Source organism: Henckelia pumila, chromosome 2, assembly GCF_033568475.1.
Source record: "Henckelia pumila isolate YLH828 chromosome 2, ASM3356847v2, whole genome shotgun sequence".
Classification (NCBI taxonomy): Eukaryota; Viridiplantae; Streptophyta; class Magnoliopsida; order Lamiales; family Gesneriaceae; genus Henckelia; species Henckelia pumila.
The window spans coordinates 105,411,834-105,426,965 of NC_133121.1; the positions used below are offsets into that span (position 1 = coordinate 105,411,834).

The 15,132-nt window shown below is 31.4% G+C and overlaps 2 protein-coding genes across 4 annotated transcripts; both read left to right on the top strand.

The window, feature by feature from the left end:
* LOC140879403 (transcription factor TGA2.2-like) lies at positions 1–5,719 on the top strand. Of its 3 annotated transcripts, none has more exons than XM_073283098.1 (9): positions 1–83; positions 935–1,127; positions 1,342–1,407; positions 1,485–1,544; positions 2,227–2,304; positions 2,391–2,442; positions 4,288–4,559; positions 4,799–5,044; positions 5,228–5,719. In XM_073283098.1, the coding sequence occupies exons 2-9, from the start codon at positions 1,062–1,064 to the stop codon at positions 5,372–5,374; spliced, it is 987 nt and encodes a 328-aa protein (XP_073139199.1). In that variant the 5' UTR covers positions 1–83; positions 935–1,061; the 3' UTR covers positions 5,375–5,719. The 3 variants fall into 3 exon arrangements, with proteins under 3 accessions (XP_073139199.1, XP_073139201.1, XP_073139200.1); XM_073283100.1 differs by lacking the exon at positions 1–83 and adding an exon at positions 186–306; XM_073283099.1 differs by lacking the exon at positions 1–83 and adding an exon at positions 317–530.
* A 1,585-nt stretch (positions 5,720–7,304) lies between these two features.
* Positions 7,305–11,137, top strand: LOC140883214 (uncharacterized). Its single transcript, XM_073289592.1, has 12 exons — positions 7,305–7,444; positions 7,820–8,078; positions 8,432–8,490; positions 8,757–8,997; positions 9,097–9,158; positions 9,230–9,283; positions 9,653–9,770; positions 10,081–10,127; positions 10,220–10,246; positions 10,428–10,503; positions 10,607–10,740; positions 10,815–11,137. Exons 1-12 carry the CDS (start codon positions 7,397–7,399, stop codon positions 10,911–10,913), a joined length of 1,224 nt encoding a protein of 407 aa, XP_073145693.1. The 5' UTR covers positions 7,305–7,396; the 3' UTR covers positions 10,914–11,137.
* The last annotated feature ends 3,995 nt before the right edge of the window (positions 11,138–15,132 follow it).

The following is a 15,132-nucleotide window of genomic DNA, read 5'->3' on the forward strand; positions in this document are numbered from 1 at the left end:
AAAAAATGAAAAATATTTCCAACTTCCATTTCTCAATCTGCATCGCTCACTCCTCAGTAGTCGCAAGCTTTCTCAGACATCAGGTAATCTCTATGTACTTCTTTCAACTCTGAATCGCTGCTGTTTTTTCGTATTCTCTTCGCCTTTTTCTTATGATATCTCATCGAAACTTCCTGCTTAAAGTGAAATTGGAAATGGAGAAAAAGCAATTGACTAAGTCACAATCGGCGGATTGTTTCCTTTTTTTTTTATATCCTTTTTTAGTACTCGTTGTTATATTTATTTGTCTGGGAGAAAAACCCAGAGGTAAGACTTGGAATTTCGGAGGGGTTTGTTGGGAAAATAGGTCAATTTTGAATATTGAGCTTGGTGGGCACTTTTCTGTATTTGTTTGCAGTAGAAATATTGCTTCGAATCGGTTTCTTGTTGTCTGATGTTTTTAGTGATATTGGTCGGGGGATCAAGGGAACTTTTTCGTGGGTGGAGAAAGAAAAAGAGCTGAATATAAATTAAGCGTGATGGAATCGGTGGTATTGCTTGAGATCTTCTAGTTTCATGTTTTTATTCTTTTCTTATTTAATTTGTGCTGTTTTTGCTTTAAAGAAATCCAGGCACAGTTGTGAAATGGTAAAACGATGGTCACGGAAAGGGACAAAGACTGTAACTGGTTTTTGTTTACTGGGTTTAGAAAATTCTTAGTGCCGATGCAACTGGTCTGGTATTCTTTTGTTTTGACACAAGAAAGTATTTTTATTATAAAACCTTCAGTTAAGGACTAAACATCTACGAAACGAGTCCTAACTTGGTATGACCTTTGAAATAGAGCTTCATGATGAAAAGTATATGTTTCATCACCTCCCTCTTCTTCTAGAAGTGTGAACCTTTAACAAAGTTTGCTTATTTAGTCATTGAAATACTTTGTGGTTTTTTACAGGGTTCTTTTGGAAGTTTGGTTCTATATTCAGCGACGTTGGGTTCTGGTCTACTTCTTTTCCTAAAGATTGAATACATGTACTTAACTCATATTGACGTATCAGTCTAGGAGATTGTGGCGTGTCGAAATGGCGGATGTCAGTCCTAGGACTGATTCCTCAACTGATGCTGATACGGAAGATCGGAATTTGAGGGTAATGCCCTTGATACTTAGGCAACACCATATGCAGTAGCCCCTTTTTTCTACTCTCACTGATGCATATATAGGATGCAATCTAGAGCTTACATGTAATCCGTTTAATTTGTAGTGTCTATGCATATGCAGGATTGATTTGTGCTTAAATGCTTTTTGCGGCCTCTTAATAGATTTGTATTTAAATGGTTGTTGGTATTTGTTTTCTTCTGCAGTTTCAAAACAATCCATCACAGGTGCTAGTAGCTTCTGATGGCAGTGATAAGTCCAGAGATCAAAAGGTTTTTTTAGACCTTAACTACATGCACATGCATATTTATTTTTAATCCAGATGCATGACCTCTATTACCGTTCACAGACTCTACGCAGGCTTGCTCAAAATCGCGAAGCTGCAAGAAAAAGCCGTTTAAGAAAAAAAGTAGGTATCTAATTAGTGCATCATTTATCTTCCGTTGTTTTTCCATAGAGATATGTTTACTATTTTTGATCCTTCATATTAAGTGTTAATGAGTAAAGCACACATATCCTGCTTGCATAATGAATTAATTTTTTGCAATGATATATACTTATTTTGATATTATTAAATGTAGTTTATCATTTAGTCAATTTATCTTACTATAGTTTCTAATTACATTGATTTAAGTAATGGAAAGATGAAATTGGATAAGTAATGCATCAGGACGTATAACAAAGCATTATGTTAGAAAGAAAAAAAAACAAAACAAAAAAAAAAAAACAAGCAAAGCATTATGTTAGATGCTAGTATTATTTGTATGAATCAAGTTAAATTTATTGCTAGAAAAGGAATTTAGTATATTTCATCTGACGTTTTTACAGTACAAAAATTGTGAGCATAAATAAAAGTTTTCATAATTGAAATTATTGTAGTTCCAATAAGGGCAGTTTTATTAGCACATTTTTAATGTAGAATAGCTTTTAGGAGTGCTTAATGTACAACAACTACGTATTAGATTCATAATTGTTGTTTTTCTGTATGATACTGAGGGGCTCATTTTAAGTATCTTGGGTTTATTTTCTGGTCCCATTTCAATTATGCTTTCTTTACATTGTTTGTTCCTCATTCTTTGTATGGCTTTTAGGCATATGTTCAACAGTTAGAGAGCAGCAGAATGAAATTGACACAACTTGAGCAAGAACTTCAAAGAGCTAGGCAGCAGGTTTTGTGCTACTTTTACATAATTTTCTTGTAGAAGTCTACAAGTGTTTTTCAAATTAGTGAATGCTGATTTTTTTTTCCCTGAAGGGGATATTTATTTCGAGTTCAGGAGATCAAGCTCAAGCAAGTGGTGGAAATGGTATGATAATCTTGATTTGAGCTTCTGATTCTTATTTCACAGATTTTATTGTTTGAAGTGAAAACTATTTGATGGCTATACTTTCTTGTTTACTTTTAAATCATCCTGGAAATTGTGCATTTAAATTTAGAGATGCGATGTTAGAGGGAAAATGGAAGGAGGGATCTAAAACGGCCCTAGATCTTCATTTGGTAGTATTAAAATGGAGAGAAAAGAAAAGATTTGGATGGAAAATTGTAAAAAAGTTTTGTTTGGGAGTTTTTTATTGGAAGGAAAGAAAGTAAGTGGGAGGATAATTTCCGCCATTTTCCAAAACGTTTTGCTCCCAAAAGTGGGAGAATTGGAGGTTGGGGGTGGGGATCATGGTATTAATCCATCATTTTCCTTTCTTTTCTTTCTCCAACTCCCAAATAAAAAAATTCATCATTTCCAACTCCCAAATAAAAAAATTCACATGGAAAGTGCTACCGGATTTGATTAGGTTGTGGACGAGGCAGAGAAGTGGCTAAACAGGCATTGCACTTCAAGTTTTTCTCCTCGTTCTCTGAACTATTTTTTTGGCATAACTTGTAGCTGGTGTAATGATGAACGTTGTATGTCTCCTGTGATAAAAATATACATCAGAAGGGTCTACAAAGGGGGAGAGAGGGTGGTTGTTTTTGTGGGGACAAAGGGAATGAAATGGGAAGAGTTAGTTATTGGTAAGCATTCAGAAATTAGTGCGTGGGTAGCTACTTATGCTAGGGAGAGAGGAAATATTCAGTTATTAGGATTGTTTCCTGCTCTAGGGGCCATTCTTGGTCATTACTTGTAATCATGACTTTTCTTATTAAAGAAATCAAACAATGAGTTGGCTTACCTGCTGTTGATCCATTCCAATTTGACTGAAGCTGTTATTTAGCTTCTTTTAAGCCTTAAGAGTTAAGGCGGTCAGCTGCTGGCTGGAAAAAATATTTAACCTTGTGGCACCAAAGAAACCAACTTCGATGAGCATTTTTTGAAGAATATGGAGTGGAACATAAAATAAAATGTTAATGATCTCCCATGTGGACCAGAACATGTAGCTTACACTCTTTTCTTGGTAAACCTAAATTACTATTTAATTTTGCTTTTGAACTTGCTTTACATTTTGCTACTAAGAACTAACTTTGATTAATTTCTCAAGAGTAATATTCTTGTTTAAGAAAACTTAGTATACCTTTACTGATTCAGATTTAAGATGCCTGAAGGAGCTAAAATTGCAAAAAATTAATTCCTAAATTAAGGACACAGGAACAATTATGGTGTCTCAATTATTTTTTAATAGTAGAATATTTAAAATCCTGTACAGCGGTATGAATAAAAAATGATTAGGATATCAGTATATCACAGAAGATTCATTAAAAAAATATAGAATCCCCTCGGGGGGAGAAGTTTTTCCTGTATCAGGTACTAACTATTTTTTAATGTCTAATTAGATCAGGTACTTGTTCAAAGTTACAACAGAAGCTGGTTCCTTTTTCTTTTTGGTGATTAACTGAAGCAATTGAGCCCTATGTATTTATTCATTTTGACCAAATTTGTTCTGTTTCCAAGAATTCGAACAAGGTTTTGTACTGAAGTACCGATCCCATAAGAATGAAATATCCTCAGAACTCATCATTGATACATGATTTCTTTTCCATTCATTCTTCTCAACAAAAGAATAACATTTTGGTGAGGCAACAATTCTTTTTTTTTCCCCCCTATTATTGAAGTTGAATGTTTTTGTTTCTCGGTGACTAGATAAATAAATTTTTAATATTGCAAGTCGATTTGAGTTATTTTCAGCCTGTATGCCATTATAGCTACATTTCATATTACCAGGTGCCTTGGCTTTCGATGTTGAATATGCACGATGGCTGGAGGAGCACAACCGACGAATTAATGAGCTAAGAGGTGCTGTTAATTCACATGCGGGTGATGGTGAACTTCGTATAATTGTGGACGGCATTGTGGCACAGTACGAAGATATCTTCAGGATCAAAGGTGATGCTGCAAAAGCTGATGTCTTTCACATCTTGTCGGGCATGTGGAAAACTCCAGCTGAAAGATGCTTCCTTTGGCTAGGTGGATTTCGTTCATCCGAACTTCTTAAGGTAATGTTTGAGTTCTTTGTATGTCTGTTCTGTGCAACTTCTCTATCATCCGAATCGAGCAAAACTTGTACGTTTAGTGTCATCTCTCATGCCATATCTAAAACAATATAAATGAAGAACAAAAGAAACTAGTATATGTTGCTAATCAATGGACTAGAAGAAGTTAAAGGGAACACGAGCAGGAACCTGGCGATAAACTTCTCTGTATAAATTTAGGAATTTGAAGTTGTTTGTTGCAGCTTCTTATGAATCAGTTGGAGCCATTGACTGAGCAGCAGATATTAGCCATCAACAACTTGCAACAGTCTTCTCAGCAGGCTGAGGATTCTTTGTCACAAGGAATGGAAGCATTGCAGCAGTCCTTGGCTGAGACATTAGCTGGTTCTCTTGGCCCCTCAGGTTCATCCGGCAATGTGGCTAATTACATGGGTCAAATGGCAATGGCTATGGGAAAGTTGGGAACTCTCGAAGGCTTCATTCGCCAGGTGATCTTTTTCTCTTGTTTTCATTAGTGTTTCTGGGCAATGTTTATTGCACTCCCACTTTGGTGGGGATTATCTTATATGTGTGGCTGATAGGCTTTTGCAATGTGAGGTATTCTAAATTGACAGTTGCCACTCTACTCCATTTTCCCTTATATTTGTTGTGGTATTTTCTTTCTATTACAGGCGGACAATTTGCGGCAGCAGACACTCCAACAAATGCATCGTATACTGACAACTCGCCAATCTGCTCGTGCTCTCCTTGCTATAAGCGACTACTTCTCTAGACTCCGAGCCCTCAGCTCTCTCTGGCTTGCTCGCCCTCGGGAGTAAGAACATCTTATTTTTTAACTTCATGCTCGGTTGGAAGATACTAGAGTCTTCTTTTACAGACAACAGTTTTACAAATCTATACTGAGGTCCGATATAAGCAAAAACCGACAGTTGAAATGAAATCAGTGTTCTCCATGAGTCTTAACATTGTCTGTCTCTGTCAATGGTTGTCTCCAAACTAGCGCTTGTATTAATGATTCTAATGTTGTATGATAAATTATAGTTGAGTTAGTTGTAGTAGTAATTGATTGTTTCATAGTCTAGTTTTCTCAACATAAACATTACAACAGATTTGTTGAATGCAGTTAATTTATGAGGTGAGTTTGCTTTCGCATGATAATTTTATTGTTGGATTATGTGTTGTGTGTGTGTGTGTGTGTAATATGTAATGAATAAGGTAATTTGATTTTAAATTTGTACTTGAAGACTACACACTCGTGTGTCTGGTCAAGGAATTTTCTTAAAATTTATTATCTTTTTCTCTAATGTGATTTTGTATACATTTTATCTGAAAATAAAATAATGTAATTGACACACTTAATTAAAGGAAAAATATAACTAATTTATGAAAATGAGACTAACAATATAACTGTTGGAATTTGGACGAACATGAAAAACATTGGTTGTGTGTAAATTGTAATGGTTAATTTGAATCTTTGTGAGACAAAGTGTGATTTAAGAAAAAGAAAAACATATCAAAATTAGTATGATATTTCATAAAGAAAAAGAAAAATATATCAAAATTAGTATTACTAGTACATATAATATAGACTAGCAACCGGTGCACACACACTGCATGTGTAACGTAAAACACAAATATTATATATTTTACGTGTGTAAAAATACATTCAAAACTAAACATCAAAATGAACAGAATAAATTTATCGACAAATCAAGAATAAAAACAGATAAAAGGTTGATTCAAAACCGTCAGATGAAACAATGAATTTAAACATATCAACAATAAAAGTAAGTTAATAAAAAACATGGAGTTGCTAAAGATGTACTTGCACGACGATCAGATGGAATTGATTTTGTATTGATGACGCATTGCATCAATCATGTTGAGGGTGTTTTTTTATTGGCAATGGAAGAGAAAGAAAGAGGCGGAGCTATTGATGATTTTTTAACGCGGAAGAAGAACGTGGGAGAGTGAAAATGAAGAAAGGGGGAAAAAGAGAACAATCTTTTCCACCATCAGTAATTGAAGAACGTCAATTGAGATGAACGCCAATTGAGAAGGGGAAAATGAAGAACGGGAAAATGAAGAACGCGGGTAAGTGGATGGGCAATTTTGGGTTATTAAAAATCAAACCAAAACATCGTTAGTTTTTTTGTGATGCTTAAACTTAATAAATAATAAAAAAATTATGTCTTCGTCCTCCGAACAAAAAAATGTCAGTTCGTATTATTATATATTGTTGATTTATCTTACTAATTATTGTTTTAATGGTATATAAACAGCTAAAACATACATAGAAAAAATAAAAAAATATATAGTTTTCTTTAAATATATTTTATCATCATTGATTGTATCTGGAGGAACTTACAGTTCACTATATGATTATAATAAAATTAGAGGTAAATGTATTTTTGTTCTTGTATATTTATTTTTTTTTTCCAAAGAAAAATGTATTTTTGTTTTTGTATATTTGTTTTTTTTTTTTCTCGTAATTTTGATCTTTCATGTTATTAAAATTCAATAATAATCTATGTTGGTTTTGTATATGTGATTTTTTGTAATTTTGGTCGCTCTTTATTACAAGTAATATATGATCGTTATCAGCATCACGTAAAAAAAAAAACAGTGTAAGAATTAAACTTGATAATATAAATGAACAATATCTCTTATACCTAAACAAATTTATAAGCCCAAAAAGTAATAAAGTTTCCAAAACAAATAATGGGGATGATAAAACTGGTTTATTTTTTTAAAAAAATGAATTTATTATTGTGATAAACAAAAACTAAAAAAGAACATTAATTCGTAACAGTTTAAGTTCTTCGTTACAGTTTGCTCCGATGAGCAACTCGAGGGAAGATTCGCCGGACTGGCTGCGCTCTTTCCAGGTATTTCTTTCGTGCGTATACACTGTAATCTGTTCCAAAATCAAGCAACCTCAGTGCAACAGGCAATCGAATTCAGAATAGGATCGTTGTCGCTTCGTAGCTTTTTTACTCAAATTTATGCATAGTCGTAGTTTTCCGAACATACCTCTAGTTTTGGTACAGCTCCATGTTTCTGTTTCATCAAGTGGTTAAAGTGAACTTATTGAACCATTGAAATGGTTAATTAGCGAGTTTTTGATTGTTCTAGTTTCTGTAGTGCCTAGGTTTTGTGTACTCCAAAGAGTTGGCAAATATTACATTATGAAGATAGGGGTTGAATTTCTGAAATCCTTTTGTGGGTTCTAATGGTTGGACTTTTTATGTCTCCATGAATAGCCGCCAACTGAGTCTGCTTTAGAATTGTCATCTGGGTCCCCAACACCTTCGGAGCACAACCTTTCAAGCGATGAAGACGACGCTGTCAATCTAAGTAACTTATTTAAGAAACAAGCCTCGCGCATTTCAGATATTGATGATGATGGACGAGAGCCTACGGTTAGTAAGCCTGTCAAAGGGAAATCTCCTAGGAAAACCAAGAATGTAAAGCAGACGCCAGAGAGGAAGAGGAAGATAATTGATGACCATGTGAAAGAAGGTTTTTATTTTTATTTTTTATTTATAATGTTGCATTTTAATAACACTGGTGGAGCGGGCCGGGTGAAGGAGGCAGGAGGGTCACCCTAACAAAAACTAAAAGAAAATATTAAATTCGTGTAGTTTTTCTAAATTTGAAGTTTTACTCCCACCCCAGTTCTCTTGAGTTACTTCCCTCACCTCCTTGCCCAAGATGGTGAGTCTGCCCACATTTATAGCTACGAACGTTGTCAGTATGCTTTTCGTCATTTTCCTGCAAGAGAAAAGGGAGGACAGAAGGGAAAAGGGCTTATTATGAACGAGTTTTTGTTTTGTATTTATGAAGTAAGAGTTGTTTGGATTGTTGCTATGCAGAAACAAAGGACGCTGGGAACGGTTCCGGGAGAACACCAAAAAATCATGGACAGCCTCGTGTAAGGAGCTCGTTTTCTTTCTTTATTGTTCACTATCATTATTCTTCTTCCCGGTGTTGTTTTTAGTTTTTCTTTGGATGTATTGCTGCCTTAGTCCTTATTTGCACATCTCGGGATCATTTTTGTGTGGGTTGCGGATTTCTAGGTGCGCTGTCTGACATTGGATTAGGTTTTCTACAGTATTATATTAAAGCCTGGATAACTGAATGCTGCTTTGCTTAAAGTTGGTTTTCAGGGATGCTTAATGCAAATGTTTTCTTAAACAGGAACAAAATCATTCCATATGGTCATTGTCCTCAGATTCCGAACCATCTCCAAATGCCAGCCCAGCTAAAAGCAATGGCTTAAAGAGTGAAAGTAAAAAGGATGCGGACTATGATCTCCTGGAGCATGACGGGGAATCTCCATTAAATCAAGCCTCCAATGTGAAATCTCCCAGAAAAAAGATGGTAAAAGAGGATGAAAAAATCTCCAAGGAGAAGAATGGATATAGCGATAAAATTGAAGGTAACATTGCTGTACGTGTACAAATTTAAAGACTTGATCAATATTGCTCCTTTCTTTACTGCCGATATTTTCTCTCATATCCTTGTATGTACAATCCAGAGTTTGATGCCAAGAACAATGTTGCGAGGGAAGATGTCTCTGGGAAACATCCCGGACCTCAGGTAAGCTTTAATGTCCTGTCTGTTTATGTCAATATCCTAAATTAATAAGAACTGGTTATCCACCAATGCAGGCAACTTCTTCAAGGCTGCCGTTGTTGCTTTCAGAGAAAGTTCAACGCTTAAAGGTCAGCTGACTTATCAGAAAGAATTGTCACATATGGCATATGTTTCATTCACATATAGTTGCGAACTGGATCTCAAAATTAATTACCCCGTGGGGCTTGACTACATATTGCATATGAAGAACCTCCATTTTTTACTTTTCTATCAATGGCTACAGCTGAGACCAAATTTTATTTTTATTCTGCATTTAGAATCTACAGATGCCTTTTGTTGTTCCTTGTTCATTTTCCTGTGAAGTTGCCTGAATCAAACGTAATACTTGCATAATGGAGGAGCTGGAGTTATAGGCTTACTACCTTTTATTTTTTACTTTAGTATAGTTTATCATAGCATAAATATACTGAACAAGTTGTACTTGTTTTATTTTGTAGGCACTTGTTGAATGTGAAGGTGATGCCATAGATTTAAGCGGTGACGTGGGTGCTGTTGGACGGGTAGTGATTTCAGATGACCCCTCCAGTAATCATGAAATGTTCTTGGATCTGAAAGGCATGAACTGTCTTCTCATTGGTTCCATTTTTCTTTCCACTGCACCTTTGATCCACAATCTAAATTGACATGAACTTGATCTCGTATTGACCAAATTCAAATTTTATTGGAACGCGGTGAAAAACTTCAGTTGTGTGTATTGTAGTTATTTAATCAGTCGTCACTGAAATGAAATACTGATGCAGTATCTGTTCTCTGGCATAGTCCGTGTCTGAACTCAACGAGATTCAATTATGCAACATATATTCTGTTCAGCGTGTCTTCCTTATTGGTATTTTTGTCTGATGTTTTTGGTTACAATATATTGCAGGAACTGTATATAAGACGACCATAGTTCCATCAAGGACGTTCTGCGTGGTATTTTCATCAATCATGAGTTCTTTCATCCTTCTTCCCCACCCACTTCTTTTTTCTCTCCTTGACTTGTTACATAATTTGTCCATTTTCAGGTGAGCTTTAGCCAATCAGAAGCAAAGGTTTGCCTGTAACGCTTTCCCACAGCTGTAACCTCCCCTAGCATTTTAGGGGGAAAAAATCATTATTTAATGAAATGAAAATGTAGTCACATGAAATAAGTTCGTGTATGTATTAACATTCCTGTAATTTGTGATCATAAGTTCGTGTGTATGTGTTAATATTCCTGTAATTTGTGCTCAGATAGAGGCCATTATGAATGACTTTATCCAGCTGAAACCACAATCTAATGTTTATGAGGCTGAAACCATGGTTGAAGGTCAGGGACTATTGAGTTGAATTGTTTAGCATGGACACATACTATGGGATTTTCACTTAGCTTTTATCTTTAAAATCTGATTCGAGTTATTTTGCACTTTTAGGGACACTGGATGGGTTCTCGTTTGATTCAGAAGATGAGTTAGACAATCTGCCCAAAGCCATCGCTCAAACAGATCAAAACGAGGCCGCCGAGGATCAACCAGATGCAAAAACCAAAAGAGCAAAGAAAACATCAGTATGTTCTTCACCTCTTCCTCCATGCATATTATATACATAATGATTCTCTTATTGATGGAAATCTGTATTCAGGGCGTGACACGGAAGACTGGGAAATCTGCAGGAGGAAAGCCAAGCAAAAAAACGAAAAAGAAACCTGTAGTCCCGAAGCAACGCAAAACCAAGAAGTGAGAAATTGATAAGTACTGTTATTTTACCTTTGAACCCATTTTTCTTCATTCTTTTTAGTGTTTTCAATCACCATTCCCATATCATAGAGACTAACTTGTATTTGTGTTTTGTATAAACTTTAGGATATTGATTCCGAAATAATATATTATTACTCTTTTTTTACGAAAGTAATTATTATGATCTGTAATCTGCAATACAATTGAGAACTAGATAAATGTTTTTTTTTTTTTGAGAGGGGAACTAGATAAATATTTTTTTTAAGGCAAGAACTAGATAAATATTTAAATGCATATATTACTGCTATTTTTAAATTTTTTTTCTTTTATAAAAATAGAGAATGCTTATATTTAATAGGAAAATTGTTTCTTTACGGTTTATCTCTTTATTATTTTGATTTTTTATGTTGTCAAATTTCAGTTTTTGTCTTTTATTTTTGTTTTGTTTTTTTTTTTATCATTTTAGGTCTTTATCCGGTTTCTCGTTGATGTGACACAAATGTAGTGTCGATGTTATCCTGATGTGTGAAATGTACTAATCTCGATGAGAAAAAACACTAAAATTATCAAAAATTGAAAATATAAGATTAAAACATAAATTTTATAACATGGGTAAAAAAGAAAAAAGATAAATATACCAGGGGTAAAGAAGCAATTTTCTCTATTTAATATTCACACACGTCGGATCCCTTGCCACGAATATTTGTCGTGGGCTTTTTTGGTTTGTGGCAGAGAACTTCCTATATTCTGAATTTGTGACTGAAAAGGCATGACTTATGATTCTTTAAGACCAAATCATACACAACTGTACATAATGTATTTTCATCTCATAATCACGCACTAAAAATATATATAAACTTTGTTATTAAAAGGAACTAGTATTTCATCCGTGCGATGCACGGACTATATATCATGTATAATATGGTTAAATTGGATAATATAAAAATTTTGAATATGAAATTAAAATATAAAAAAATTTAATTCTACAATAAGTAATAATAATAATGTTAAAAAATACTTTTAAAAACTTTTTAAAAAAATCTTTAAAAAAATGTGTTGTGCGATGTACATGATGTTATTTTATACAATTAATGATAAAACCATAACATCCAAGCAATCTGAACCATTATCTAATCTATATATCCATGTATATTTAACATTTATCGGGTATTTTAAATGTTTATTGATATTATGATACATATGTTTATAAATATATTCACACATACATGGTAAATTAGCAATATTATGTAATATATATTTTAAAAGTGCACTTTAATTGTAATTATAAGTGTTTTCAAATTGAAAATATTATATATTTCTTAGACATGTGGAATTGTAATTGTTTGTAAATATTTTTCGTATTAAAAATGAATATATATATATATATAAATAAATGTCAATATTACAGAATTTTTAATTTTGTACAGGAATATTGTGATTAGATGAGGAATTGTTGATGTTTTAGAAAGCAAATATTACGGAATGATATTTATGTATATTAATTTATGCAAATATTATGAAATTACATTTATATTTAGTAATAACATTTATAGATCTTAAAGGTGTATGTATATAAATTATATTACGGAATTATGTATATATATATATATATATATATCTATATATATGTCTATGTATAAATTTATATTAAACATTTTTCGAATCTTATGTTGGATTTTTTTTAAAATTTTAATTGATGAATTTTATATATTTTGGAAAGCAAATATTATAAATGAAATGTTTAAATAATGAAATATTTTAAATATTCCTGTGTAATTTAAAAGAATATATATGTATATAAATATATGCAAATATTATAAAATTTTTAATTACATGAATAATACAATTCAATTTAGAAATATAATTGTTTGTAAACATTTCTCCGTAAACCAAATATGCCAAATATGAAGAATTATAATTTGAAAAGATATAATTTTTTAAAACAATTTATTTTCCGATTTTCACAAAATTTTTGTTTAGAAACAAAGTTTTGGCGGAATTTTACTAAAAATGACAAAAAGAGAATTAAATAAATATTAGAAAGGGAATGCTGAAATCAAAGAACAATGGAAATAATCATGTTTAATTTTACATGTATATATATGTATATAAATAATTTTAAATATTATGAAATTTTTAATTACATGAATATTGCAATTTAATTATGGAATTTTTTATTTTCGTTTTTAGCAACACATTTTTGTCAGAATTTTGCCAAAATGACAAAAAATTCACTTATATTTATATATGTTTAATTATATGAATATTTTGATTTAATTCCGTAATCAAGATATGAAATGCTTTATATTTTTGTTAAAACTAAGTTATTCTATATTTTTATTAATTTTTAGATTTTGTTGTATTTAAGAAGGGTCGAGAAGTTAGTAGTGATTTTTTATAGTTTTAATTAAGGTAATGATTTTGTATGCTTCTAATTCGCAACTATAGATAGTTATTTTTTTCACAGTTTTAATTATAGTTGTGATTTTGTATAGTTTTTTTTTTATACAAAATTAAAAATTCAAATATTATGCAATTTTTAATTACGTAATATTGTGATTAAGCCTGAAATTTAAATTTTTTGAAAATCCTTCATAATCAAAATATGTCAAATATAGAATAATTGATTTAATATAATTTGAAAAAGTATGATTTTTTAAAACTATTTTTTCCCGTTTTTGTTCTAAAAATTTTCATTTCCGAATCTTAGGTTGGATTTTATTTTAAATATTTATTTTTTATTTTTAAATTTTTTTAAAAGCAAATATTATCAAAAGAATGCTGAAATTAGAGAATAATGTAAATAATGTTGTGTAATTTTAATTGGATATATATATATATAGATGCAAATATTATGGAATGTTTAATTATATAAATATTATGATTTAATTTTTTAATTAAAATCTGAAATGTTTTCTATTTTTTACGGGCTGAGAAATAATTAGTGATTTTTGTATAGTTTTTATTTTATTTACAAATTATATATATAGACAAAGATTACGTAAATATACATAAAGACTATGTAATTATATATTTGTATATAAATATATGCAAATATTTCTACGTAATTAAACATTGATATATAAAACGAAATGAAGTTTATATGTTTATATATATATATATGTTTATATTTATATTAAAATTTTCGAATCTTTGGAATTATTTTTAAATAATTCATGGTTTTCAAATTTGTTTGGAAAAAAAAATATTGTAAATATATATATATATATATGTATATGTATATGTATGTATATAAAAGATGCAAAGATTATGGAAGTTTTAATTTATATATATGTATATAAAAATATGCAAAGATTATGTAATTTTTAATTAAGTTAATATTGCAATTTAAGTATGGAATTTTTTATTTCCGTTTTTGGCAATATGCTTTTGGCGGGAATTTGCCAAAAATGGCAAAAACTCAGTTATTATATATATATAGATTTGCTTTTATCAACATTAAAAATGCAACTAATAAGATAGTGTTTGAGATAACTTGGATTCGAGAACTGAAATTTTGTTTTGAGTAAATTCTAGGAAAAATAAGTTTTTTAGTCTGGTAATTTTACGTCTTTTGGGTTTTGGTCAATTAATTTTTTCGATGTGGGTTTTGGTACATTAATTTTGCATTTTCAATGTTTTTTTGTTTGACTGCATACGTGTCAGCTTCTTATTGGTTCACGTCATCATTTTGGACCAATCAGAAGTTGACGCGTATGCAGTTGTACCAAAAAACAATGAAAATGCAAAGTTAGTGTACCAAAACTCACATCGAAAAAGTTAATGGACCAAAACCAAAAATGGACAAGTTAATAGATCAAAAAACTTACTTTACCTAAATTCTAAAAGGATATTAAACCATATCGATATAATTTCAACTTTACCTTCCAAATTTGTAAAACCCATCACTTTTTATTTTTCAATCAAGAATACCCTTGAGTCCTCATTTTCTTTTACTTTCTCCTCAAACATATCATCAACAATATTTCATCACTCATTCGTTATGATTTATCACATTTTAGCTACCTTTTAGAACTTTAAAATTGCTAAATAATAACTTCTTATTTTTATCTAAAATTTTGAAAAATTATTAAAATAAAAATAATAACATATTCATATAACTTTAACATGCCTATCTTAAAAAAAAAAAAAAAAAAAACTTTAACATAACAATATATACAATATAGCCCGTATATAATCAATCTTGATTAGGGATTCATTGA

Coding starts and splice junctions, on each gene's coding strand:
- LOC140879403 (XM_073283098.1), top strand. CDS start 1,062: ATGGCGGATGTCAGTCCTAGGACTGATTCCTCAACTGATGCTGATACG. Junction 1,545..2,226: donor AAAGCCGTTTAAGAAAAAAA/GTAGGTATCTAA, acceptor TATGGCTTTTAG/GCATATGTTCAACAGTTAGA. Junction 5,045..5,227: donor TCGAAGGCTTCATTCGCCAG/GTGATCTTTTTC, acceptor TTTCTATTACAG/GCGGACAATTTGCGGCAGCA.
- LOC140883214 (XM_073289592.1), top strand. CDS start 7,397: ATGAGCAACTCGAGGGAAGATTCGCCGGACTGGCTGCGCTCTTTCCAG. Junction 8,998..9,096: donor ATATAGCGATAAAATTGAAG/GTAACATTGCTG, acceptor TGTACAATCCAG/AGTTTGATGCCAAGAACAAT. Junction 10,741..10,814: donor AAAGAGCAAAGAAAACATCA/GTATGTTCTTCA, acceptor ATCTGTATTCAG/GGCGTGACACGGAAGACTGG.